This window comes from Entelurus aequoreus, linkage group LG09 (genome assembly GCF_033978785.1).
Source record: "Entelurus aequoreus isolate RoL-2023_Sb linkage group LG09, RoL_Eaeq_v1.1, whole genome shotgun sequence".
NCBI classification, from domain to species: domain Eukaryota; kingdom Metazoa; phylum Chordata; class Actinopteri; order Syngnathiformes; family Syngnathidae; genus Entelurus; species Entelurus aequoreus.
The window spans coordinates 34351915-34379366 of record NC_084739.1 but is presented as its reverse complement, the minus strand read 5'-3'; the positions used below and the strand labels follow the sequence as shown (position 1 = coordinate 34379366).

Sequence of the window (27452 nt, the reverse complement as noted above, 5' to 3'; positions counted from 1 at the left end):
CCACCTTAAGCAGGTAGCGATCCACAGACTCTCTGTCCAGCGGAGCATTGACATAGACCTCCCCGTAGGTGTGATTCACGGTCTTGATCTTAAACACATCTTCCATATTGCCTGCGACTAGCGAGAAGTTGACCTAAAAAGCAATAAAGAAAGAGACAAACAGACCCACAGATCAGCGTGTTCTGGAATGATCTGAAATTGCAATCCATCTAATCAAAAGAGACATTTGAACACTCTCACCAGCCCATTAAGCCCAGCATCTCGATCTCTTCCGAGCACCACGGCCACTTTCTTCCCCATTGGGGTATTTTCCAAAATGTCCACTGAAGTGTCAGATGTGATGTCAAACTCTGGACTGTTGTCATTCTCATCCAGTATGGTGATTGACACCTGTCAAAAGAAACCTTCAGACGAGGCTCGATTCATACGGACGCTAAACATGTTAATGCTGCAGAAGAGCAGAAGGGCTTACCTTCTGTTGGTCCAATGAAAGATGCAAAGAATAGAATATTGATGTCATAAAGTTTTTCACAGCAATACATATAATTAAAGATGTCCGTTAATATCGATAAATGCTTTAAAATGTAATATCGGAAATTATCGGTATCATTTTTTTTATTATCGGTATCTGTGTTTTATTTTTTATTTTTTTAATTAAATCAACATAAAAAACACAAGATACACTTACAATTAGTACACTAACCCAAAAAACCTCCCTCCCCCATCTACACTCATTCACACAAAAGGGTTGTTTCTTTCTGTTATTAATATTCTGGTTCCTACATTATATATCAATATATAACAATACAGTCTGCAAGGGATACAGTCCGTAAGCACACATGATTGTGCGTGCTGCTGGTCCACTAATAGTACTAACCTTTAACAGTTAATTTTACTCATTTTCATTAATTACTAGTTTCTATGTAACTGTTTTTATATTGTTTTACTTTCTTTCTCATTCAAGAAAATGTTTTTAATTAATTTATTTTATTTTATTCATTTAAAAAAAAAAAAGGACCTTATCTACCTGGTTGTCCAAATTAGGCATAATAATGTGTTAATTCCACGACTGTATATATCGGTATCGGTTGATATCGGTATCGGTTGATATCAGTATCGGTAATTAAGAGTTGGACAATATCGGATATCAGCAAAAAGCCATTATCGGACATCCCTACATATAATCATACTGACTTATTGTACGGCAATGACATCATTAAGATGTAAAATAACAGCTGCTTTTAGAGACTGAAATCAGAGAGGGTCTCTTTCTTCAAGTTCATCCCTAAGGTGTTTGGTGGGGATGATGAAAGGGTGCTGAAGTTCTTTCACACCGATTTCAACGGAGCAGGCCTTAATGACATTGTTTTGTGCAATGGGGCACAGCTAGTCTGAAATAGTCATTAATGCCAGAGAGTAGGAAGTAAAGTGGTACCTCAACTTACGAGTACTGTGGAACCTTAATTTACGGACTTAAGTGGTTCTAGAACAGGGCTAGTTTGTATATTGGAAACAATTTCTCCATATAAAACTAAGTACCATATTTTAATATTACTATAAGCCGCTACATTTTTCCCAAGCTTTGAACCCGGCGGCTTATACAAAGATGCGGCTAATCCATGGATTTTTCATCGCTAACGGCGATTATGTTTTGTATACAACAAACTTACATAGTAACAACAGCAACACAAAGACGGAAAAAGTGTGTTATTGTTTGTGATATGGCGCCCTCTTTTGGAAAAGTTTGCTCAGTGCAGAAAGTCTTCAGTATATCTTTCTGTTTCGTGCCTTGAACCGGAAGTATATGTGCCATTCCGCTTATTTTTCGCCCATAGCGTTTCTTACTCATATGGTTTCTTCTTTCATCATTCCAAGCAACGTTTGTATGTTTTAATATATCTAAAACAATTCATGCTTACTTAACTGTCACACGTTTGATAGTTGTGTTTTTATGCATATTTGTACGTGCTATCTATCGTAATGTAATCGAGCTAGTGGAGAAAAATGAGGAAGTGTTCTTGTGTGTCGGGGCAAGTACGGATTCACGGAGACGAAAGTGTTTGCACGGGAGGTAAAACATGTTGGAATTGTGCCGTTTGTTATCATAAGATTGGTAATAAAAGTTTAAAATAGCGTCAAACTGTGTGATTTCTTCGGGGGGGCTACAATATAGTATATTACTTTAATTTGTTTTCAAGTAATAAAAAACACACCCTTATTTTCAAGGTGTGGCCGTAATAAAATGCCGTGGCGATGCACCACATTCAATTACATTAAGGGGAAACCCTGGTCTGTTAATATTAACTTACAATTGCATTAATTTTGTATTACTTTCACAAATTCCCCAGTAAATTCACCAAAACGTCATCGCTGAGTTATTGAGTCTGTTTAGCTGATTGGAGAGCTAGCTTCCGCAGCTAGTCGGTCCATGACGATGACTTCTGTTTTGTTTGATCAGCTGTTTTACTGCCGTGCTACAGGCACAGTTTCGAAACAATTAAGGTATGTCAATAAACATTTACAAAACCTTTTTGTGTAAATATCTCATTTTACAATGTATATATCTGCAGCTTATAGTCCAGTGCGGCGAAAATATAGAAAAACTTGTTTGTTTTTTCTCAAAATTTTGTGGATGCGGTTTATGTTTTATAGTGCGAAAAATACAGTAAACATTAACAATGGGTATCAGCCTCAACTAATGTTCCTATTTGAGTAAAGGTTTGTACGCTTTAGCTAATACCCTAGCTGAACTGTCTTCATGTGTAGCCGCCCTGCCAACACACACACACACACACACACACACACACACACACACACACACACACACACACACACACACACACACACACACACACACACACACACTGTCACTAACATATTTTTATTTGGTTTGTGGTTTGTAAATCCAAACCTTTGTACAATGAGGGTTCATAAATCGAGGTTCCACTGTATTATGACATAAGAGCTGTCTCTCTTTGTTTTCTTTAAGTTGCGGGAAGCATTTGAGTTATGACCTACATGGCCGCCGTTTAAAGTAGTGACTGTCCTGAGATCGACACAATCGTAAACCGGCAACATTGTCAGTCCGAGTCACACTAATCCGGAGCAAGCAGCCACAAACATTCAAATGACAAACATTTATCCATGAAAATATGGAGAAGCTGTAGATGCTGTGTTTGATTTTGTTCTGTCTAGCACTGACTCGAACAAACAGCTTGCTGTCAACTCTGAACTCTCCGGTCCATTACTCGAAGACGTCTGTGTGCAACATAAACAAAAATAATAAAGCATATTGTTACGCGACAGAGAAGCACCTTGTATTAGGCACCTAAATATGCTGAACAATGTACATTGTTTCATAAAACTACTGTTTGAACTATAATCATTCTATTTTTGTATTTTTCAAATATTTCTAATCTAAAAGTTTGGTTTGCTTTTTAAAAGGCATGTCACATATTAAAATAGTGGTGTTTTGGGAAGGCTTAGTACGGATTAAATTGATTGCCATTAATTTTAATGGGCGGAACTGATTTGAGATATAAGTGTTTTGAGTTACAATTTTGAAGCAATTGAGCTCATAATGAGGTACTACTGTACTGAATTGTCCAACATGATATGAAGAATAATACTTCAGGCCCATAAATAAGACTGTGTTCACACTGCAGGTCATTCAGAGTTATTGTCCATGTGACATGTATTGGATTTTGTCATGTTAGTGTAAACAGTACAATTTAGGTGTTTTTTTTTCATTTCAACCCATTACCTCTCTCGTATGTTGTCATAAATCTATGCAATGCGGCCACAGTTTTTACATTCAGGTCGCGTTCATCCGACCTACCTGTAATCAAAGCGGCTCATGCCAATGTCTTACCACTCCTGACTCCGACTCTTCACCCTCACTCTCCTCGTAATGTCGCACAATCTGCTATAGCCAAAATTATTGCCTGCCTTCTTTCTAATATCCTACGCCAAATAATCTGGTAAAGAAAACAGTGCACAACATCCTTGAAATTGCCACAAATGCATCAGGACTGAGATTGACATGAATCAGAGCCATGTTTACTTCTGCAAACACACCACATGTGACATCGGGTTCAATGCTTCATTACGTTGACACTAGCACATTTTGAAGTTGCATTTATAATTGTAATGTGGACAGCTACATCAAAAAGATTGTATTTTAACAAAATAATCGATTATGCCTGCAATTTGGACATAGTTTAATTACTGAAGAGATTCTTCCTAATACCTTTGTCTTTGCGGCAGATATCAATTCATAAGTAAGCATCCATACCACAGTTGAGTCTTTTTTAGGTCCTCCATCATCAGCTACGACAGTCAAGGTGTACGTGTCACCCTTCTCTCTATCCAGCAGACCTGTAACTGTGATCCGACCCTAAAACATCAACGTAATGTTTATTCATATCTTGACAAACCTTGGTCAAGACAAAAAACAAACAATGGTAACACTTTAGTATGGGGAACATATTCACCATTAATTAATTGCTTATTAACATGCAAATTAGTAACATATTGGCTCTTAATTAGTCATTATTTGGTACTTATTAATGCCTTATTCTGCATGGCCCTAACCCAACCCTAACCCTAACCCTCTAAGCCTAACCCGAGCCCTTTAACCCTAACCCTAACCCTAACCAAATAACTCTAAATTAAGTCTTTCTTACTTACAATATGTTCCGCTCGTGTCCATATAACTCTTAATTAAGTCTTTGTTACTTACAATATGTTCCCCATACTAAAGTGTTACCCAAACAATTTACTCACCGTGACGCTGTCTATCTTGAAGAGGGCCAGGGCTGCTGGAGATGTATCCGGATCAAATCTATAAGTCAGCTGGTTCAAGTTGTCAGCTGACTGGGCCTGCACCTGAACCACCTCTGTACCCGTGGCAATATTCTCACGCAGCGAGGCTTCATAACCGGCTGAGAAAAAGGCCACCGCTTCATCGAGTTCATTGAGCAAAGTGACGTAGACCGCGCAGAAGCCTTGGTGGAACGGCGGGGCCTGGTCTGTGGCTGAGACATTCATCAGGTAGGTGGTCTTGGTCTCGTAGTCTAGATAGTCCACTGTGGTTACCAGGCCCGTGCTGACGTCCACCTCAAACTTGTGATCCGAGCCCGAAACGAGAGCATAAGCTACCGCTCCACCATCACCTGACCAGAGAGAAAAAGAGTGATTGTTTCTTTGAGCACCATAATTACTTCTTGCAACAGTTTGATGCATCTTATACACCTTACACAACAAACAATGATACCTAAGAAGAGAACATGGAGATAATAACAACAACTTAAAAAAAACTATGTGTTGCACACAAAGACTGGCAATGTTAACCCAACAATAACAAATTAATAAATGTTACCTTAAATGGCAGTATTGTTTTTAATGCGCGAATAATACGCGTCCTGTGTGATTGTATATGATATCTAATGTAATAATATAATTCAAACTCACGTCACTGAAAGTAGAATGTAGCAAGAAATTATGGCTCTGTTTACACTCCACACCAAATTCGATTTTTTTGCCCTAAAGTGACACAGGTCTGATTTTTTTTGCCATTATAAAATCTCCTAACTACTTGAAATCTGATATTTACATATCAGGTTTGGGTCACATCAGGAGGTTGTCGATTCTGTTTGGAATCTGATCTTGTCAAATGCGACTTCAGTCTAAACAGCAATGCGACATGTGTGCAACTTTTGCGTCATCGTTGATCATTGGCGTGCGCAGCACAATCACCTTTCACAATCACTTCCTCCTTCTGCAGTTGTTTTCCATCATCTGACTACTTCCTCTACACATCAGCCACAGCACAAACGCACTGATCTGTGGCGTCCATGTTTTCATTGTGTAGTAGCAACTTCCTTGTTCATTTACAGAATCTGGTCAACCTCCTTCCTTTTCACTTTACCAAACTGCGCATGCAAGTGACGTCGAGACCACATTGGGGCCACATTGGGGCCTGTGTGCGTATATACTGGAGTCTAAAAAGATCACATTTTACTTGTAAACTAAACAGTCAGTTGGATTTGGTCCTCTTTGGCCTGCAGTGTAAACATAATTTAAAAAGTTTGCACCACATATATATTTTTTGATAATATAAGCAAATGTTCTATATGTAAACTGCCTCTCTTTGTTTATAATGTATATTTTCTGCTGGATCTACTCTATTTTATGCTGCCCTTTTTTCTGCTACAGCTGTCATCTATACTGTCATATTGTACATGGTAATTGGGATTTGTTATATATTGTATATCCATCCATTCATCCATCCATCCATCCATCCATCTATCCATCCATCCATCCATCCATCCATTTTCTACCGCTTGTCTCTTTCGGGGTCGCGGTGGGTGTTGGAGCCTATCTCAGCTGCATTCGGGCGGAAAGCGGGGTACATCCTGGACAAGTCGCTACCTCATCACAGGGCCAACACAGATAGACATACAACATTCACACTCACATTCACACACTAGGGCCAATTTAGTGTTGCCAATCTACCTGGGAGAAACCCACGCAGTCACAGGGGAGAACATGCAAACTCCACACAGAAAGATCCCGAGCCCAGGATTGAACCCAGGACCTTTGTATTGTGAGGCACACGCACAAACCCCTGTACCACCGTGCTGCCATATTATATAAAACTATAATATAATAATATAATATATCAGTACATAGGTGCCGATCTACATTTCTACCAGTGGGTGCTCGGTGTGTGTGTATTAAAAAAAAAAAAATAGACGTTCAGCGAAGTTAATATCCCATATGATTTGTGGCTTTATTATTTTGTAAAACGGACCAAACTCGCCACAAAATTAACTACAACAGGATTGATTTTTCAAAAATTATTTTAAAGATTGAAAGTTGCCATTAATCCCACGGGGGGCTCGGCATTGTCTGTGGGTGCTTCGGGGCCCTAGCATCAGTATGTATCAGTATATATTATATACTGTATATATAATATGTAAATATTATATATATGTTATATTTTATATTGCTACTATAGTACATTTTTAGTCTACTTTATACCTGCATTATCCTTTCCTTCCTTACCCTTTCCATCCTTTGTAACTGAGCTACTCTGTGGAACAATTTCCCTTGTGGATCAATAAAGTTTGTCTAAGTCTAAGTCTAAAATATTTTAGGTTTGTTTCTTCCTGTTAACACGTTTTCCTGTTATGTCAACATTTGCGCAAATACCACCTTTTTTTGAATGGCTGTCCCTAGAACCTAGAACTTGCATCAGTGGTGGTTTTAAATATACTGTAGGCCACATTGGCGACATTGTTTAGGGGGCGCCGCTTGGATGAGGGGGAAAAAAGATTCATATTTATTTCTATTTCCTCATCAGGTCAGAATATGTGAGTCAGATGGGCGCTCTTTACAGGAGCAATATCCGCACCTACTATACTGCTTATGTGAGTAATGAGCTATTACTGCAGTGACTTGTAGCATCTTTGTACTGAAATTACATATTTAAATGACATATGGTATGCATAGACAGATAGACAGACAGACAGACAGACAGACAGACAGACAGACAGATAGATAGATAGAAAAGTCCCACACAGCCCAGGAGAGAGTGTTTTTTTCTCAGCCCAGTGTTATGGAACTAGGTCAACTAATAAAACCAATAAGCTCCAGAGTCCTGCACTGTCTTCCCACTGAACTCACCTGTGTCAGGGTCTGCAGCACGAACCACTATCACAGAGGTACCAATCCCAGCAGTCTCTCTAAGGCCAAGACGGTTGTACTGTTGCTGGGTAAATACCGGCACCTCATCGTTTGTGTCGTCCACATATACGATCACCTGCAGGGGTTTAAACTTACAGTAAGTCGACATAAGCAGGTATGCAAGAACAAGTTACTATACTGGCTGTGTGTTGCACACGGATCTTGTACGGGTGTGCTGCTCACCCTCACAGTGCTCCTCATGCTGCCTTCATCACTGTTGTAGGCTTCCACTTCCAACACGTGAGAGCTGCTGGTCTCTCTGTCCAAAGGCCTGCGCCCTCTGGTCATCAATCCCGTTTGTCTGTCGATGCTGAACAGGCTATGACTGTTTCCTGCATTCAACACAAAAACACAGGGCTACAGTATGCAGGATTTCTCCAGAGGCACCTGCAAGACTCGTGAACTCTAAATCAGCCTGTGTATACATTCTTGATACATTAACAAGTTGAGCAAAGAGAGTGACATTCATACCAGTGACGATCCTGTAGAGGACAAGGCCATTTTCCCCCTGGTCTGCATCTGTCGCTTGTACCTGTACAAGCACACAAACGTACAACAACTGTTACACTGCTGTGCAAAAGTCGGAGACCACCACTCATCAGGCCTTAAATCACCTGCAATGCTGACAATCCGTCATTCATTCATTCAGCAGAAGATTTAAACCTCTTTATTGCATTTGACAAACACACGCACGCACGCACGCACGCACGCACGCACGCACGCACGCACGCACGCACGCACGCACGCACGCACGCACACACACACACACACACCCACACAGACATACTGGTTATCATTTGGAATGGGGACCAAGTTTTTGATCATCCCTTGTGGGGACCACCCTTTCTACAGGTTGTGGAGGCATAAAAAAAATTAGGTAAAATGGCCACTGCCTAGTTAGCTCACACCCGTCTTTAAATCTCTGGATTGATGAAGTAATGTGCTGATCAATCTTACTGGGGACCCTGGGGAAAAAGAGTTGATATGGTTCATGAGGACCAAATTTAAATAATTTTGCATAACTCACACAAATTTGTACGTGACTACTGAGGACCATATAAAAATAAAAAAAGTTCAAATTAAATATGACATGATCCTCAGAATACAGCACTACACGTGTCCTCTTACAGGAAGTTACAGTCACCAGCTACAGCCCGATGAGGGGGCTACTGTGCAAATGTCTCACACTCAAACTAACCAGTGAACATGTTTTATGGGCCAAAGCTTAAAAATCACTTAGGCATCTTCAGAATGGATCTGACTATCATTTAAAAAGGTCATACTGTCAGAGGTCCCCTAAAGGTGACTGTGTAAACAGAGCGATGTCCCCATTAAGTAAGCATTGCCAGAACACACACACACACATTCTTGTATTTGTAACCTTCTTGAGACCTCCGAAAAATAGCTCCCTCTTTAGGACCACCCTTTCTAGATATAAAAAAGATTTTTATTTACAACATTAATAATATATACAAACTATGTAAATATAAAAAAGCTTGTTTGAAAAATTAGTTGGAATTTCACCAGAAAAACTTAGAATTTTGGCAGTATTATAATAAAAGTCGTAATTTTACTCAACGCCAGTCAAACTTTTACAAGAAAAACTTAACATTTGTGCAATATTATGATAAAAGTTGGAATTTTACTTAATAACAGTCGCAGTTTTACAAGAAAAGCTTAACATTTTGGCAATTTTATGAAAAGAGTTGTAATTTTACTTGACAAAAGTCACAATTTTATAAGAAAACTTTAAAATGTTGGCAATATTATAATAATCATCTGAGTTTTATTGGCAACATTATGACAAAGGTCATAATTTTACTCAAAAATGTCACCATTTTATAAGAACAACAACAAAAAAATTGGCAATATTGTTATAAAAGTCAGAATTTTATATGACAAATGTCAACATTTTGCATTAAAAAGTGATAATTTTACATGGAAAAGTAATAATTTTACGAGAAAATATTGCAATATTACAGAAACAAAAATAATATGAGAAATGATTGCCAATTTTATAAGAAAAAAGTCAACACATTGTGAGAAAAAGACTGATTTTAGTTCATTTTTATTTTCTGAATGTTTTGTTTGTAATTGGTTTTTAACCTTCATTATTTACTTCAAGTTATTATAGTATGTCTCTATTTACATATTTATTTTTTATTAATTCTGGCCAAAGGGGTCGCATTTCGGTTTCTTACACACACATGTTATTACATATGTTGGCCAAAGGGGGAGCACTTAAAATTTTTACACACACTTGTTATTTCATATGTTGACCAGAGGGGGAGCACTTTTAAAAGCGACACACAGTCAATTTGAAAACCCCCTCCCTTCTCATTTTGATATAATTTACCACTAGGGGTGCAAATGAGACATTCTCTATTAGATGCAATGGTTTTAACTTGTTCACCGGTCCTCATATGGAAGGTACTTTTCCTTGTTGATGTCTCAAGAAGAGTAGAAATACAAGAACACACACACACACACACACACACACACACACACACACACACACACACACACACACACACACACACACACACACACACACACACACACACACACACACACACACACACACACACACACACGGACTTCCTCGCTAATAAAACTGGGTAGCAACATCCATGTGCTAGCTGACAGTCGCTCCGACTTCTCAGTGTGGCGAGTCAGAGTACTACAAGAGGCTCTCTAATTCAGCGCCAACAGCTTCTGTTTTCTTTATGTATAGTCCGATTATCAAGAATATCGATGTCCCACTTGCATTAAAAACAGTCTGTAGACTTTACAGTGTACAAACTAGAAAGTCCTGGTGTAAAAATGTATCTGCAAACATTATTTTGGCGACATTGTGACAAGCAGACCAGCCAGTAAGCCACACCCTCAGCCTTTTCCGCTTTCCACACAGAAAGGCAAGAACGGGAAATGGCATATTGACTGATTTCTACTCAAGTAAATGTTAAAAAAATATATATATATTGTAATCATACATAAAATACATTTATAACACAGTTTAATGGACAAATATTAATATTTAGTTAATGTTTTTGTCATGCACCCAAAAATGGAGCAACTATTTTTGGGTATAAAAATGTATTTGACTTTAGTTATTTTTTTTGCACTGGGTCAGGTGTAGTACAGGTCAGTAGTTGGTGACAATCACCAATATCATCTCTAGAAGGGGAATTGCACTTTTTTGGAATTTTGCCAATCGTTCACAATTATAATAATTTTTTTTTTTTTAGTATTTTAAAGATGATTAAAAAACGCTTGGGAAATGTGGCTAATGGGAGTCACTGTTGTATCCTTCAAAGCTCTCTAAAACAACTTCAAAACCCCCCATCAACATTTTGTATACACACCGCAAGTTTATATATAATTGACAGGTTCATAACAATTAGTAATATGTACAATAGTTACCGTATTTTGGTTATTTTAATCAATGCCGGAACTAATTTCCTCATCGCATTTATTTCCGTTTCCATAGCAGTGCACTTCCGACTTACGGCAACAAATGTGTGTTCCTACTTTCGGATACACACGCGAGTTTGTTGTAATCATGGCAGACTGGTAATAGATGGCGAATATGGCTATTTTTGGACAAAGGAGGATTTATAACCTTATCTTTTTTTAACCTGAGTATACGGAGGATGAACTGCTGCTTATAGAAGCACAAAGAGAAAGCGAAACGTTGGAGCAGACGGAAGCCGAGAGAGTGAGGTCGGTGTGACTTTGACGCTGTAAATGTGGAACTTGGAGCAAAGCTGGATCGCTTACCCAAAATCAACTGATTAATCAAGTTGATTTTGAAGTGAAATTTGTTAGTGAGCACAACCCATGTAATAACCCGTATAACAACCTAAGTCCCGTTACACTGCACACCAAATCTAAATTTCTTGCCCTCAAGTGACACAGATCGGATAGTTTTTGCCAGTCCAAACGCTCTAAAGTGTTTCAAATCTGACATTTTCACATCCAATTCAGGCCACATCAGGAGGTAGTCAGAATCCGATTGGAATCAAATCTTTTCAAATGTGACTTCAGTATAAACGGAAATGCGTCCTGAATGCAACTCTTACGTCATCTTTGGGTGAGCATCATATGTGTGCGTGGAGAAAGACGCAGCCTGTTAATGGAAGTGGATATGTCATCACAACATTCAGTTTCAGTGAGCAAAGTATTTTTTCAGTGGCTGAAATTTCAGTGCATCATTAGTCAATAGTGCACAAATAATAAGCTACTGTAAATGTAATAAATGAATGTGTTAATATTACATACAATGATTCCGAAAAAATAGCTATTGTTGACACACCAGAATTGATGTGTACACTCTCCCATATTTGCTTACGTGTTACGTACATTGTGTAAGTTGTTTATGTAAGTGAGTTGAAAAAAAAAGCTAACGTTGATCCACGCTGATGTTCCTGTTTCCTCTACTTAACTGCCATAAAAAGATGAATACCCTTCAAAATATATTCCGCTATATATATTAATTATATTACTTTAATTTATTTTCACGTAAACACCACTCATTGTTAAGGTGTGGCGGCTTTTATTTTATTTTGTACAAACCCCGTTTCCATATGAGTTGGGAAATTGTGTTAGATGTAAATATAAACGGAATACAATGATTTGCAAATCCTTTTCAACCCATATTCAATTGAATGCACTACAAAAACAAGATATTTGATGTTCAAACTCATAAACTTTATTTTTTTTTGCAAATAATAATTAACTTAGAATTTGGCTGCAACACGTGCCAAAGTAGTTGGGAAAGGGCATGTTCACCACTGTGTTACATGGCCTTTCCTTTTAACAACACTCAGTAAACGTTTGGGAACTGAGGAGACACATTTTTTAAGCTTCTCAGGTGGAATTCCTTCCCATTCTTGCTTGATGTACAGCTTAAGTTGTTCAACAGTCCGGGGGTCTCCGTTGTGGTATTTTAGGCTTCATAATGCGCCACACATTTTCAATGGGAGACAGGCCTGGACTACAGGCAGGCCAGTCTAGTACCTGCACTCTTTTACTATGAAGCCACGTTGATGTAACACGTGGCTTGGCATTGTCTTGCTAAAATAAGCAGGGGCGTCCATGGTAACGTTGCTTGGATGGCAACATATGTTGCTCCAAAACCTGTATGTACCTTTCAGCATTAATGAAGCCTTCACAGATGTGTAAGTTACCCATGTCTTGGGCACTAATACACCCCCATACCATCACAGATGCTGGCTTTTCAACTTTGCGCCTATAACAATCCGGATGGTTCTTTTCCTCTTTGGTCCGGAGGACACGACGTCCACAGTTTCCAAAAACAATTTGAAATGTGGACTCGTCAGACCACAGAACACTTTTCCACTTTGTATCAGTCCATCTTAGATGAGCTCAGGCCCAGCGAAGCCGACGGCGTTTCTGGGTGTTGTTGATAAACGGTTTTCGCCTTGCATAGGAGAGTTTTAACTTGCACTTACAGATGTAGCGACCAACTGTAGTTACTGACAGTGGGTTTCTGAAGTGTTCCTGAGCCCATGTGGTGATATCCTTTACACACTGATGTCGCTTGTTGATGCAGTACAGCCTGAGGGATCGAAGGTCACGGGCTTAGCTGCTTACGTGCAGTGATTTCTCCAGATTCTCTGAACGCTTTGATGATATTACGGACCGTAGATGGTGAAATCCCTAAATTCCTTGCAATAGCTGGTTGAGAAAGGTTTTTCTTAAACTGTTCAACAATTTGCTCACACATTTGTTGACAAAGTGGTGACCCTCGCCCCATCCTTGTTTGTGATTGACTGAGCATTTCATGGAATCTACTTTTATACCCAATCATGGCACCCACCTGTTCCCAATTTGCCTGTTCACCTGTGGGATGTTCCAAATAAGTGTTTGATGATCATTCCTCAACTTTATCAGTATTTATTGCCACCTTTCCCAACTTCTTTGTCACGTGTTGCTGGCATCAAATTCTAAAGTTAATGACTATTTGCAAAAAAAAAAAAGTTTATCAGTTTGAACATCAAATATGTTGTCTTTGTAGCATATTCAACTGAATATGGGTTGAAAATGATTTGCAAATCATTGTATTCCGTTTATATTTACATCTAACACAATTTCCCAACTCATATAGAAAAGGGGTTTTTAGTTAAAGATACAAGTTATTTTTTATTTACTTTCTCTAAATATCTAAAAGTATTCATATTCTCTTCATGTCATATTATGCTCCTTCCAGTGCTGTTGTTTTTAGTTTATAGAGTTTATATCCAATCAGAATTCAGCTAACTTATGTTGTCATGCTGTACAAAACCTGCCAGAGGCCTTCAGAATCAACAATGCGGGCGTCTATGCACTGTTAGTGATCAAGGACATACAGGTGATAGACAGTTGCGATAGCCAATCAGATCACAAGTTGTTGTCAGTAAGGCCTTCTAGCTGGCCTCGCGTTGAACGTGACATTTATGCGTCCTGTGATTGTATACTCATCTGAGTATCGGATGAATTTGAGAACACATAGAGTTGAGAGACAGTTGCGATAGCCAATCAGATCACAAGTTGTTGACAGTAGCCTATCTAGGTAACCTGATGTTGACAAGACTGTGATTGGAAACTCACTTGTCATTCCAAATTGAGTATCCATTCACAAGTTTCAATTTAGCAGGAAGCGGGAAGTGTTGCGCCATAGCCATACCGGGATAGCAGAGAAAGAGAACAAAACGTTGATTAGGTGTCAGCTATAAATTTGCAAGGCCATTTTCAAGAAGGATATTTAAAGAGAAACTACATCTTGTGAGACGATGTCGGCCAACCCCGGAAGCTTGCTCAGCTGTCCTGGTGAGGAAATATGGAAATGCTTGCCATTTCCACTCGAATAAGCCGCCGCCGCCGCCACCGAGTACCACTGTCTTTTACGGCGTCGAATAGTAAGTTCAAATATTTAATTTTTTCACTTTTAATATGTTTTTTGCAATTTCAATGATGACAGTACCACATAAGATGTGTTTTAATTGCTGATGCATTTTAATTGATTTTTAAACGTGCCAGAAAATAACCCGTAGGGCGTAAATGTGTTTCTGTATAATATTTCTCCAGCAATGGTCATGTGGTGACATCAATTATGGTATTTTGAGAGGTAATCTTTGAAGTCGGACATCACTGAAGGCCTTGGTGGGAAACGCACGGCCCGCCACTGGCACGTTTATACTGGAGTGTGATAAAGATGACATTTTACTTGCAGTGTGAACAGACAGCTGGAGAAAATCTGATTTGGGCCACTTTGCCTTGCAGTGTAAAAGTAGTCCTGGATTGCATTTCACTAAAAGGAGCATGTGTGTTTAAAAAAATTACGGGAATAATCTGCCTTTTTACTTTATTAATGCAATATTTGTTTGTGATTAATTACTTGCATTAATGTGCTAACTTTGACAGCACTAATTAGGTGATGAAACACTCTATTTAAGCTTATTTTGTGTACCTCTCATGTATTCCTACGATACGTTCCACCTGATCCTGTTGCTCACCCAAACATTTACTAAGACATTTAGACACAATCTGTTGACAGCTTCCTTCTGCACACAGTCACAGTATCCAAGGTCTTGTTGCCACAACAACACAGCAAGCCCAAACGGCTCGGCGGCGACAAACGCATCTCCCCCTCTCTTTCTGTGCTGCAGGCGTACAGTCGCGATCAAAAGTTTACATACACTTGTAAAGAACATAATGTCATGGCTGTCTTGAGTTTCCAATAATTTCTACAACTCTTATTTTTTTTGTGATAGAGTGATTGGAGCACATATTTGTTGGTCACAAAAAACATTCATGAAGTTTGGTTCTTTTATGAATTTAGTATGGGTCTACTGAAAATGTGACCAAATCTGCTCGTTTAAAAGTATACATACAGCAATGTTAATATTTGGTTACATGTCCCTTGGCAAGTTCCACTGCAAAAAGGCGCTTTTGGTAGCCATCCACAAGCTTCTGGCAAGCTTCTGGTTGATTTTTTGACCACTAATCTTGACAAAATTGTTGCAGTTCAGCTAAATTTGCTGATTTTCTGACATGGACTTGTTTCTTCAGCATTGTCCACACGTTTAAGTCAGGACTTTGGGAAGGCCATTCATTCTAAAACCTTAATTCTAGCCTGATTTAGCCATTCCTTTACCACTTTTGACGTGTGTTTGGGGTCATTTTTCTGTTGGAACACCCAACTGCGCCCAAGACCCAACCTCCGGGCTGATGATTTTAGGTTGTCCTGAAGAATTTGGAGGTAATCCTCTTTTTTCATTGTCCCATTTACGCTCTGTAAAGCACCAGTTCCATTGGCAGCAAAACAGGGCAAAATACTACTACCTCCATGCTTGACGGTAGGAATGGTGTTCCTGGGATTAAAGGCCTCACCTTTTCTCCTCCAAACATATTGCTGGGTATTGTGGCCAAACAGCTTAATTTTTGTTTCATCTGAAATCACATGGACAAAGATAAGACCTTCTGGAGGAACATTCTGTGGTCAGATGAAACAAAAATTGAGCTGTTTGGCCACAATACCCAGCAATATGTTTGGAAGAAAAAAAGTGAGGCCTTTAATCCCAGGAAGACCATGCCTACCGTCAAGCATGATGGTGGTAGTACTATGCTCTGGGGCTGTTTTGCTGCCAATGGAACTGGTGCTTTAAATGGGACAATGAAAAAGGAGGACTACCTCCAAATTCTTCAGGACAACCTAAAATCATCAGCCCGGAGGTTGGGTCTTGGGCGCAGTTGGGTGTTCCAACAGGACAATGACCCCAAACACATGTCAAAAGTGGTAAAGGAATGGCTAAACCAGGCTAGAATTAAAGTTTTAGAATGGCCTTCCCAAAGTCCTGACTTAAACGTGTGGACAATGCTGAAGAAACAAATCCATGTCAGAAAACCAACAAATTTAGCTGAACTGCAACAATTTTGTCAAGACGAGTGGTCAAAAATTCAACCAGAAGCTTCATAAAAGCACCAAACTTCATGAATGTTTTTGTGACCAACACGTATGTGCTACAATCACTCTGTCACAAAAAAATAAGAGTTGTAGAAAGTATTGGAAACTCAAGACAGCCATGACATTATGTTCTTTACAAGTGTATGTCAACTTTTGATCGCGACTGTATGTCCAGAAGGCTGCAAGACGCTGAGCATGGCTCCAAGGAGCACGCGCTGACAAATAGCAGAGCACGCTTGAATGGACCATGTCATGAGCCTGACTTGTGAATCCAGAGAGATGCCGGCACTCGATGAGGCCGAATTCATGACCTCAGTGTGCTCCTCTGTGGATATGTCAAAACCCACAAAGTGCATATTCAATTGCATAAGGATACACTTTTCAAGCACTTGTGCTAAGGTATGGACACACACACACACACACACACACACACACACACACACACACACACACACACACACACACACACACACACACACACACACACACACACACACACACACACACACACACACACACACACACACACACCTCTCTCTTGCGCTCACTCTCTCTTGTCCTTCTTTGCACTCTCTCACAGCACAGTGAAGAGGGGCCCGACTTCAGTCTCATTAGCTTTATAAAGAGACGTGGAGAAAGAGGAGGAGACGGGAGGGGTAAAGGGAAAAAGGAGTCTGGGGGGTCAGATTGGTGAGAGATGAATAGGGTATTACGCAGTGGACTGCACCACTCAAGCCGGCAGAGGGGGTGCATGATGTGTAAGAGTATATTGCAGAGCCAGATGTTGTTTGGCTACACAAGTAGTGTGTACTCTATCAGTGCCTAAATACTATGTCTTAGTAGCATTCATGCACTTCATTTGCTGGGACTGAAACACAAGTGAGGCGTTTCGTCTCTGATGCCCTTACACATTTTTCACCCCCTTTTCCCTTTTGTTTTCCCCTCTCCGTCTCTGGGAAAGCAGCAGTTTTAGGGGGAAAAACAAGTGTGTGGAGCCAAGACACAAATCTGACCTCAGTTACAAGAAAGAGTAAAGCGTGGCTGTGAGTAGCATATATTTTATTTTTTATTATTACTCATATGTAAATACTGCAGGGGAAAAAACTAGTTGTGTGGTCCTGATGAATATTTTGGGGTGCGTGCTAATAACTATCTGTGTTTTTTCTATTAGAAGCTTGTGAATTTGAAATAACCACGAGGGTATAATATTTGATAGCCATCACCTGTTAGTGTGTTGCACACTCCCTCTGTTTTCTAAGAGGCAGTTAATAACTGTCGACACATCACAGATAAATGACCGCAATAAAAAAGCTTTTCAAAAAATGACAACATGGTATGCAAGAATGCCACTAAGAAATTGTTAGTTTGGAGTGCAGACGAAACCTTGCAACAAGAGAGTTAAAGGGAGAGAAACCTCAAATGTTGGGTTCTATTACCTTTGTTTAGATGCGTGTGCATTGTGACACATATCATACACATATCTCCCTGAAAAATAAATAAGGAATACATTGTTTTTACCTCTATCGTGTCATGATTATTATCATTATTTTGCCTTTGTTTATTTGTGAGAATCAATTTTTCTACTACATAATTTGAACCTAAATGTAATTGCATGGAAAAACATGGGAATACAATTGTTGAGTAAATATTTATTTAGTACAAAATAACCAAATTAAAACAACAAAATAAATAAAGTCATTTTATAAAACCATGTTTCCTGTTGGGGGTCGCCAGAGCGAGACAATCACATGACGATTTCACTAAAGACTGACGATGATTTTAATAAACATTTAACACACTTTCTAGTGGTCTAGATAGGGCTGCAACTAATTAATGGATTTCTCCATTAAATAGTTTTTTTTGATTAATCGAGTAATCGATAGAACACACTAAATCATAGCCTCAATTAGTGTTTTATGGAAAATAGTTAACATTTAAAAAAAAATTATGCTTTGCTATAACTTTCATTATTTGTTTCCTATTATATGTACATCAACATTTAAATTTTACTCTTAACGTGTGTGCATTCATAAAAAATGTTTTAAAAAAATAGTTTGCCGCCACACAGGTCAACCAGACACTATAGCCGCTCTCATGGAGCTATGTCGACATATTTAAAGTTACAGGCCCTACATGCGGTCTGGATTTTATCTATTTTGATTAGTTATTTTAAATAAATTATAGACTAAAGCAACAGAATATATATCGAAACGTTTTTTCTAATACAATTAATCAATTAATCGTTGCAGCCCTATAGGTCTGGATAATATGTATTGGATATGCTTTGGTGTACATTTTCCTCCACAATAAAATGTATAACCTAGTTTCTGTATATATCTAAAAACGGTTATTGTGTTGAGGAGTTCCCAGATTGCAACTTCTTAAACAATATATATATATATATATATATATATATATATATATATATATATATATATATATATATATATATATATATATATATATATATATATATATATATATATATATATATATATATATATATATATGTATGTATGTGAATGTGAGTGTGAATGTTGTCTGTCTATCTGTGTTGGCCCTGTGATGAGGTGGCGACTTGTCTAGGGTGTACACCGCCTTCCGCCCGATTGTACCTGAGATAGGCTCCAGCGCCCCCCGCGACCCCAAAGGGAATAAGCGGTAGAAAATGGATGGATAGATGGATGGATATATATATATATATATATATATATATATATATATATATATATATATATATATATATATATATATATATATATATATATATATATATTCATTCACTGGTCACAACATTAGGTACACCTTATGTGGCGCACAATGACGTATTTAAAAAAGCTGTTTTTAGCAACATTTATCACACTGCATGTCGCACGTCAGTGTTATTGTGTGCACGCGATGATTATATGGAAACAATACTTTATCCTTCCTTCTCTTTTGTTTCCTTAAACCAAGTAGTAATGTTGCAATGCCGCTGTCTCTTTCGTCTGAGTTTAGCGGCTAATCCAGTTTCATACTGGATAGGGATGTCCGATATTGGCTTTTTGCCGATATCCGATATACCGATATTGTCCAACCCTTTAATTACAGATAACGATATCAACCGATACTGATATATACAGTCGTGGAGTTAACACATTATTATGCCTAATTTGGACAACCTAATTTGGTCCTTTTTTTAAAAATTGATAAAATAAAATAAGATAAATAAATTAAAAACATTTTCTTGAATAAAAAATAAAGTAAAACAATATAAAAACAGTTACATAGAAACTAGTAATTAATGAAAATGAGTAACATTAACTGTTAAAGGTTAGTACTATTAGTGGACCAGCAGCACGCACAATCATGCGTGCTTACGGACTGTATCCCTTGCAGACTGTATTGATATATATTGATATATAATGTAGGAACCAGAATATTAATAACATAAAGAAACAACCCTTTTGTGTGAATGAGTGTGAATGAGTGTAAATGGGGGAGGGAGGTTTTTTAGGTTGGTGCACTAATTGTTAGTGTATCTATTTTATGTTGATTTAATAAAAAAACAAAAACTAAAAAAACTAAACGATACCGATAATCAAAATTCGATACCGATAATTTCCGATATTACATTTTAAAGCATTTATCGGCCGATAATATCGGCAGGCCGATATTATCGGACATCTCTAATACTGGACCATGTTGACAAAACAGTACCATATAAAATGTTGTAGTAAAATAAACACAAACAGTATTTATTTTATAGACATCAGAGCAGGCAAGAGAGCATGAAACAAGAACAAATGGCAGGAGGCTGGCCAACAGCAGAAAGTGGGATGACCATATAAGTACGTCTGTCAATCTGTGATGTCAAAAATGGCCCACTGTTAAAAAGACTGCAAAACACAGCGTTCAGAGGCATCCAAAACTGCATGCAATCATACGCCCAAATGCATAAACCTTCTGATTTCATGCTTCGGCATTGTTCAACATGAGTATCCAACATTGTAAACCAGGATTTGACAAATACCGAGGTCAAAAATTGGTGGTCCAAGAGGAGCTTTTAAAGGCTAAAATCATTGATATCCCAGCACCATTTGAATAATATTACCCTGAGCAACACAATGAACATTCCGCTTTTTTAAAATAATATGCCAAAGTTTAGCGTATTAAACAATTTTAACATCATTAAAACCTAAGTTTTTTTTAACATTGTTTCTCTAAAATGAATGTGAACCCAACGGCTTGAACCAGGAGAGGCTTCGGAAGTAAAAAGGGGAAATCTGTCTTCCTATTCTAATCAGTGACAGAGCATGACGTGGCCAGGAATATATTTGAGGAACATTTCATTTGAAGCATCCTGTCATTTAACAATTTACATTTGCGCTTCTTCATACAAAACGGGGACCGCCATGCGTTTACGGCAGGGCGGCACCATACAGACATAAACCTTGGTAGAGTGGCCGTGCCAGCAATCGGAGGGTTGCTGGTTACTGGGGTTCAATCCCCACCTTCTACCATCCTAGTCACGTCCGTTGTGTCCTTGGGCAAGACACTTCACCCTTGCTCCTGATGGGTGCTGGTTAGCGCCTTGCATGGCAGCTCCCGCCATCAGTGTGTGAATGTGTGTGTGAATGTGGAAATACTGTCAAAGCGCTTTGAGTACCTTGAAGGTAGAAAAGCGCTATACAAGTATAACCCATTTATCATTTAACCTGCTCAGTGGCCTTGTGGTTAGAGTGTCCGCCCTGAGACTGGAAGGTCATACCAAAGACTATACAAATGGGACCCATTACCTCCCTGCTTGGCACTCAGCATCAAGGGTTGGAATTGGGGGTTAAATCACCAAAATGATTCCCGAGCGCGGCCACCGCTGCTGTTCACTGCTCCCCTCACCACCCAATGGGTCAAATGCAGAAGATAATTTCACCACACCTAGTGTGTGTGTGACTATCGTTGGGACTTTAACTTTAACTTTAACAACAGTACCGACAGCGGTCTACATCAATTTCCTTCATGTGAAACCTACATTAGCAACGTCAGTATACTTTAATGTTCATGTTATGTTGACAGCACATTTCGGATCAAATATTTAATGTAAAAGTGGACTTCATTGCGTTATTGTGACGATCTGTCACTTCATTTATGCTTGCTTCCTTGTTTTTTGTATTTACTTCCTATCAGTGCTCTTATTTTGGTTTCCACTTCCTGCTTGTTCCGCTGAGCACTGTTTCCGTTCACTCACCTTGATTGTCACCTGGTCCACACCTGCGGCCAATCAGTATGTTCTATTTATGCCTTGTCTCGAGCACTCCTCAGTGCTCGAAGATCACACTTTATGTTGGTAACTGTTACATGCGAGACTGCTTCCCTCTCTGTTTGAGGAATAAAAATCATCTTACCTCCTCTTCGCTCTCCTGGTTCCTGCATCTTGGGGTCACGAGAACGGCAGCCATGCGAGTTCCTAACAGTTATGTTTTTCTGGAGTTGTAGAGGGCTGTGCTGCTGTGCATGACCAGAGATCGTATATTGAGAGAGGATGATCGACCGCATGGTGATGTACAGCGCACACGATATCAGTCATGTCATCATCTTTTTGTCAAATAAAAAAGACACAGAGGACATGACCTCTGTGTCCTCATTGGTAGTTACGGCCATGATTGTATCAACTTTAATACATCGGAAAAGAGAAAAATCATTATAGGTCCCTCTTCCTGACGCAACCCATTATACCACCAGGGATGAACAGACGAGTTCTGCTATTTCATTCTCCAATTAGTGAGGGAGCTGGGAATAGGTTTGCTGTACAATTTCATAGACAGTGCCCCCGTCATTCATTCATTCAATTTTACAGACCATTTTTGATTCTCACTGTAATACAATACATGCATACTTTATTTCAATTTCGTTTTTTCGTTGGCTAGCTTACACACATGTGCTTATGTCGCTGACTAATGAAGTGACACTTTAACAAGCCTCTTGCTCCACTGGCTTATCTCACAGCTTTTCCTGGCATTTGCTCTTAAAAATAATTTCACGTCCCAGTGTGTTTCCCTTAAACCGATAAGCGACGCTTTGTCTCTGCTGAATTAAGGACGATGACATTTACAAATGTTACGGCGCTGAAGAGATGGGGGCGCGGGGAATGAAAGGGGGGATAATTGGAGACCAGGGTAGACGAGGTGGACGCCTTGCATTTTGTAAGCGTCACTTTAATAAACCCAATTTGTTTCACATTGAAAAAAGCCTGTCAAGCACTGGCTATTTTTTTAACCTTTAATTTAATAGCGGCATAATTGCTGCAAATGCCAAACACTTGCAACAGCTGTGTATATATACACACATAAATGCGAGTACTTGTGCATGTGTGCCAGTGTAATGCAGGAGTGTATGATCTCAATCAAATCAGCTCCCCAATAAACCTACTCAGCATGGTTCCACTTGGCTGCTGAGGCAAACCAAAGAGAGCTGACTCTAGGGATGGGCGATACGGCCTAAAATCTATCTTGCGATATAAATTGTAGCCTCATGCAATAACGATATATATTACCATGTATTATTAGTATGTAAATAATAATATAACCATTTCCAAACAGGTTAAAAAGGCTCCTCATTTGGCTGATGATGTATGAAGTAACATAGAACACGTTTACACTGCGGGCCAAAGTGGCCCAAATCTGATTTTTTTTCAATCTGATTTTTTAAACAGTCAGCTGGAAAAAAATGCTGACGAAACAGTTGCAAGTAAAATGTGATTTTTATCAGTCTCCAGTGTAAACGCGCACTGGCCCCAACGTGGCCCCAATGTGGCCTCGACGTCACTTGCTTGCACACTTCGATAAAGTGAAAACAAAGGAAGTTGACCAGGAGGAAGTCGCCACACCTTAAAAAGGTGTGTTTTTTCATGTGAAAATAAAATAAAGTAATATAATGTATAAATGGACGTATAGTACAGGCCAAAAGTTTGGACACACCTTCTCATTCAATGCGTTTTCTTTATTTTCATGACTATTTACATTGTAGATTGTCACTGAAGGCATCACAACTATGAATGAACACATGTGGAGTTATGTACTTAACAAAAAAAGGTAAAATAACTGAAAACACGTTTTATATTCTAGTTTCTTCAAAATAGCCACCCTTTGCTCTGATTACTTTTTCGCACACTCTTGGCATTCTCTTAATGAGCTTCAAGAGGTAGTCACCTGAAATGGTTTTCACTCCACGGGTGTGTTGGAAGCTCATCGAGAGAATGCCAAGAGTGTGCAAAGCAGTAATCAGAGCAAAGGGTGGCTCTTTTGAAGAAACTAGAATATAAAACATGTTTTCAGTTATTTTACCGTTTTTTGTTAAGTACATAACTCCACATGTGTTCATTCATAGTTTTGATGCCTACAGTGACAATCTACAATGTAAATAGTCATGAAAATAAAGAAAACGCATTGTGTAGTGTAGTACATGTAGTATGTAGTGTAGTATTTTTGGAAAGGTTCTAATCTTTTCCTGGCTGTTAAGTAGAGGAGACACGGACATCAGTGTGGATCTACGTTAGCTTTATTTTTCAACTCGCATGTAAGCAAATGCGCTACAGCGTCACTTCCGGTCCTTCAACAATCGCTATTTCTTAGGAATCAAAATATATCGGTGTATATTACATACAGCTTATTATTTGTGGCACTATTGACAAGTGACACACCGAAAAATTGGTTGTCTTAAATAGACTTTGTATGCATATCAGCTGGCGATTGCGTCATTCCCCGCGCACACGGATGACGTAGTTCGCCCAAGACTGACCAAAAAAATCACATTCAGGTCGCACGGCGTTTAGACTGGAGTCACATTTAATAAGATCAGATTCCAATCGCATTCAGGACTACCTCCTGATGTAGCCTGAATCTGATGCCAAATGATCAGATTTGAAGCACTTTTGAGCGTTTAGACGGGCAAAAAAATACTTAAGGGCAAAAAAAATCCGATTTGGTTTGCAGTGTAAACGGGGCCATATTGTGTCATTTCCAGTTGTATTATTTTCTTAAAATTATTTTTAATATATTCGCTAATAAAAGCTGGTTACTCTCTGTTGTAGCATGTTCTCTCTACACTTTTGTTAAAATGTAATCAGCACCTATTTTTTTGTTGTTTTGAAACTTCATATTATTTTGGGAGATACAACAAATTTGAGTGTCGATTCAATACCAAGTAGTTACCGGGGCAGTATTGGTCATAGAGTACCAATGCTGATAATGATACTTCAAATTTTTAAGATCATTGAATGATTCAACGTTTTATCACATTTATAATCAGACAAAAATACAGGATGGCTGTGTATTACTACAAATTAAATATGTTGGTTTTTGCCCTTAAAACCTTTCTGTGTCCAGGCTCGTATTTCAAGAGTTTGTAAACAATACCAAAAAGGACAAAATAACAAATATTAATCTAATCACTGTACTATCGACTTTATACTGCTACTATACTTGATATCGTTACTGTTGATATTGGTATTGATCCAGTTAGCATATCTTCCTACTGTATGTAGTGTAGCATGTTTTGCTATATCTTGTCTTCCAGGGATGATACTTGTAAGAATTCTCCACAAAACAGAAAAGTGGCTTAAGGAAAATCAGGATGGATATAGTGTGGACAAATGGGGCCAATTATTTTCAATGTGTTTTTATTTTTGTACTTGTCTTAATCCATTTGTATGTGTTTTACAATTTTCTCATCTTTTTTTAAAAGCCTCGCAGGGACAAAGGTTGCAAATTAGCCTGTGGCTAGAAGTTTTATGTACTAAAGTCGGTTACCTATGGGTAGCAATGTTTGATTGTACTGTCCCTGTCAAATAAATACATGAATAAATAAGTAAAATAAACATATTTTATTTGTCGCCATGGAAGCAAGGATTGCTAACTTAGAAGCGGCTTTGCACTGTGAAGAAAATGAAAATGGAAACATTGCTATGCTAGAGTACGTTGAGGATGCTTGTTATCAGATGCTATCAGATTTGCGGCACACATCTAGAATGTGTCATCAACATGCGTTAGCACGATAAAACGATAGTATTAAAAGCTCTATCGCAGGGCAAATTCATATCTATTATCTCGTATATCGTCCATATCACACAACCCAGGCTGACACTTGAAATGTGAAAACATTTGAAACAGAAAGTTGAAACCTCATGTGTTCTTTATCCAGGTTCTCACCAACATGAACACCAGTGATTGGACAACCAACTTAACATTTTCCTCCACCACAGAACACACCGTGTTCAATCAATCCAACGCCACAATCTCGCTCCCATCGTCCCATTCTTTAGACAGCCATGACCCACAATTCACCATCATGCTGGTGCTGGGCTTATCGCTGCTGCTCGCAGCGCTGGCCATCTTCCTGGCAGTGTGCCGGCCCTCTGGGCAGCATGAGGACTGTGAGGCGGACTGTGGCCCCGGAGAAAAACTGAATGGCAGAAGAAGCCAGTCTAGTGAGCCACAGCTTAAGGTGTGGAAGAGGCTGGGCTCCTATCGACGCTCCTACAATCTCTCCTTCAGAAGACCCCCCTATCGGAGGCCACGCGAGCATGGGAACACATGCGCCTCAAAGACAGCTCAACCAGGGGTCAGCAAGGAGCCACAGCTCACTACGCCCTGTCTGCATGATTATGTCACTGAGATCTAGCCAAGACTGATGCTGTTTTGCCAGATTTGACCACACACATTCCATGAGTTTAGCTTTCCAAATATTTACACATGTTCATCTTTTTGCTTTTCTCAACATTTTGTGTACACCGCAACCAACACTCTGTTCATTCAGTTTTCTCAACAAGCAAGAATCAATCAAAAAAGACCCCTAACAGAATCATTCAAAGAGTCGATGGAGAATTTTAAACACATTATTATTCCCACATAGCTAATAGTTAATAATGCAGCATACCTGCTCAATCACATACGTTAGTACAAATGCAAGCACAAATCATGAATACACACAATTAAAGCCCTGTGACTTGATGACTTGTGTCTTTTGTTACATTGAAAAATAAAGTGACTTTTTCCATGTTTGACCCCCAAATATGGGTTTTTGGTAACACTTTAGTATGGGGAACATATTGTAAGTAACAAAGACTTAATTAAGAGTTATTTGGACACTAGGGGAACATATTGTAAGTAGGGCTGGGCGATATATCGATATAGGCGATATATCGCGGGTTTGTCTCTGTGTGATATAGAAAATGACTATATCGTGATATTCGAGTATACGTTCTCACACAGCTGCTGGCGTTACACTACAGGCTCTTCTCACTCTTTCCTGTGTCTCCTTCTCACAGACAGACAAGCACACCTTCTTACACACATCACATACTGTCACGTCATACGTCACAAATGTATACACCCTCACGCAGCAGAGAGGTAGCAGCATGGGTAACGTTAGCTGTGATGCTAGCGCAGCCGTGCGAGTGGTAATACGAGAGAGAGAAGGTGTGAATCTGGTAACACATGAAGGAATAATTAATTCCCCCAAAAAACAGCAGGGGGTCCAACGTCTGGCGGTGGTTTGGCTTCAAGTGGGAATGTGTCGAACAGACAACCGTAATTTGTCAAGTGTGGGGCAAAAGCGTTGCTATAAAAAGTAGCACTACTGCTAATATGTAGCATCATTTGAAAAGTCACCTGCTAGAGAATGAACAGTGCTTACTCCGCATGTCAACATCTCCGTTCGGTGCCACACGCCCACACCATCAAAATGCTGAGGCAAACAT

General features: G+C 39.0%; 3 protein-coding genes across 6 annotated transcripts in view; 1 reads left to right on the top strand and 2 right to left on the bottom strand.

Moving 5' to 3' along the window:
* Positions 1-658, bottom strand: part of LOC133657369 (cadherin-23-like) — a 122009-nt gene extending 121351 nt beyond the window's left edge. The window contains exons 1-2 of the mRNA XM_062058627.1: positions 241-658; positions 5-133 (exon numbers count right to left, since the gene is read on the bottom strand). Coding sequence (XP_061914611.1) covers positions 5-133; positions 241-300 — 189 coding nt within the window. The 5' untranslated portion in view covers positions 301-658. The remainder of the gene's footprint in view (positions 1-4; positions 134-240) is intronic.
* Positions 659-4180: 3522 nt separating this feature from the next.
* Positions 4181-27452, bottom strand: part of LOC133656976 (cadherin-23-like) — a 379926-nt gene continuing 356654 nt past the window's right edge. The window contains exons 28-32 of the mRNA XM_062057866.1: positions 8221-8281; positions 7933-8081; positions 7690-7825; positions 4786-5174; positions 4181-4396 (exon numbers count right to left, since the gene is read on the bottom strand). Coding sequence (XP_061913850.1) covers positions 4181-4396; positions 4786-5174; positions 7690-7825; positions 7933-8081; positions 8221-8281 — 951 coding nt within the window. The remainder of the gene's footprint in view (positions 4397-4785; positions 5175-7689; positions 7826-7932; positions 8082-8220; positions 8282-27452) is intronic.
* Positions 17694-26689, top strand: LOC133656837 (uncharacterized protein C10orf105-like). 4 transcript variants are annotated; one of them, XM_062057689.1, is made up of 2 exons: positions 17694-17760; positions 25895-26689. In XM_062057689.1, exon 2 carries the CDS (start codon positions 25907-25909, stop codon positions 26372-26374), a length of 468 nt encoding a protein of 155 aa, XP_061913673.1. In that variant the 5' UTR covers positions 17694-17760; positions 25895-25906; the 3' UTR covers positions 26375-26689. The 4 variants fall into 4 exon arrangements, with proteins under 4 accessions (XP_061913673.1, XP_061913672.1, XP_061913671.1 ...); XM_062057688.1 differs by lacking the exon at positions 17694-17760 and adding an exon at positions 22035-22169; XM_062057687.1 differs by lacking the exon at positions 17694-17760 and adding an exon at positions 22035-22253.

Coding starts and splice junctions, on each gene's coding strand:
- LOC133656837 (XM_062057686.1), top strand. CDS start 22,211: ATGACCAGAGATCGTATATTGAGAGAGGATGATCGACCGCATGGTGAT. Junction 22,259..25,894: donor ATGATCGACCGCATGGTGAT/GTACAGCGCACA, acceptor TTCTTTATCCAG/GTTCTCACCAACATGAACAC.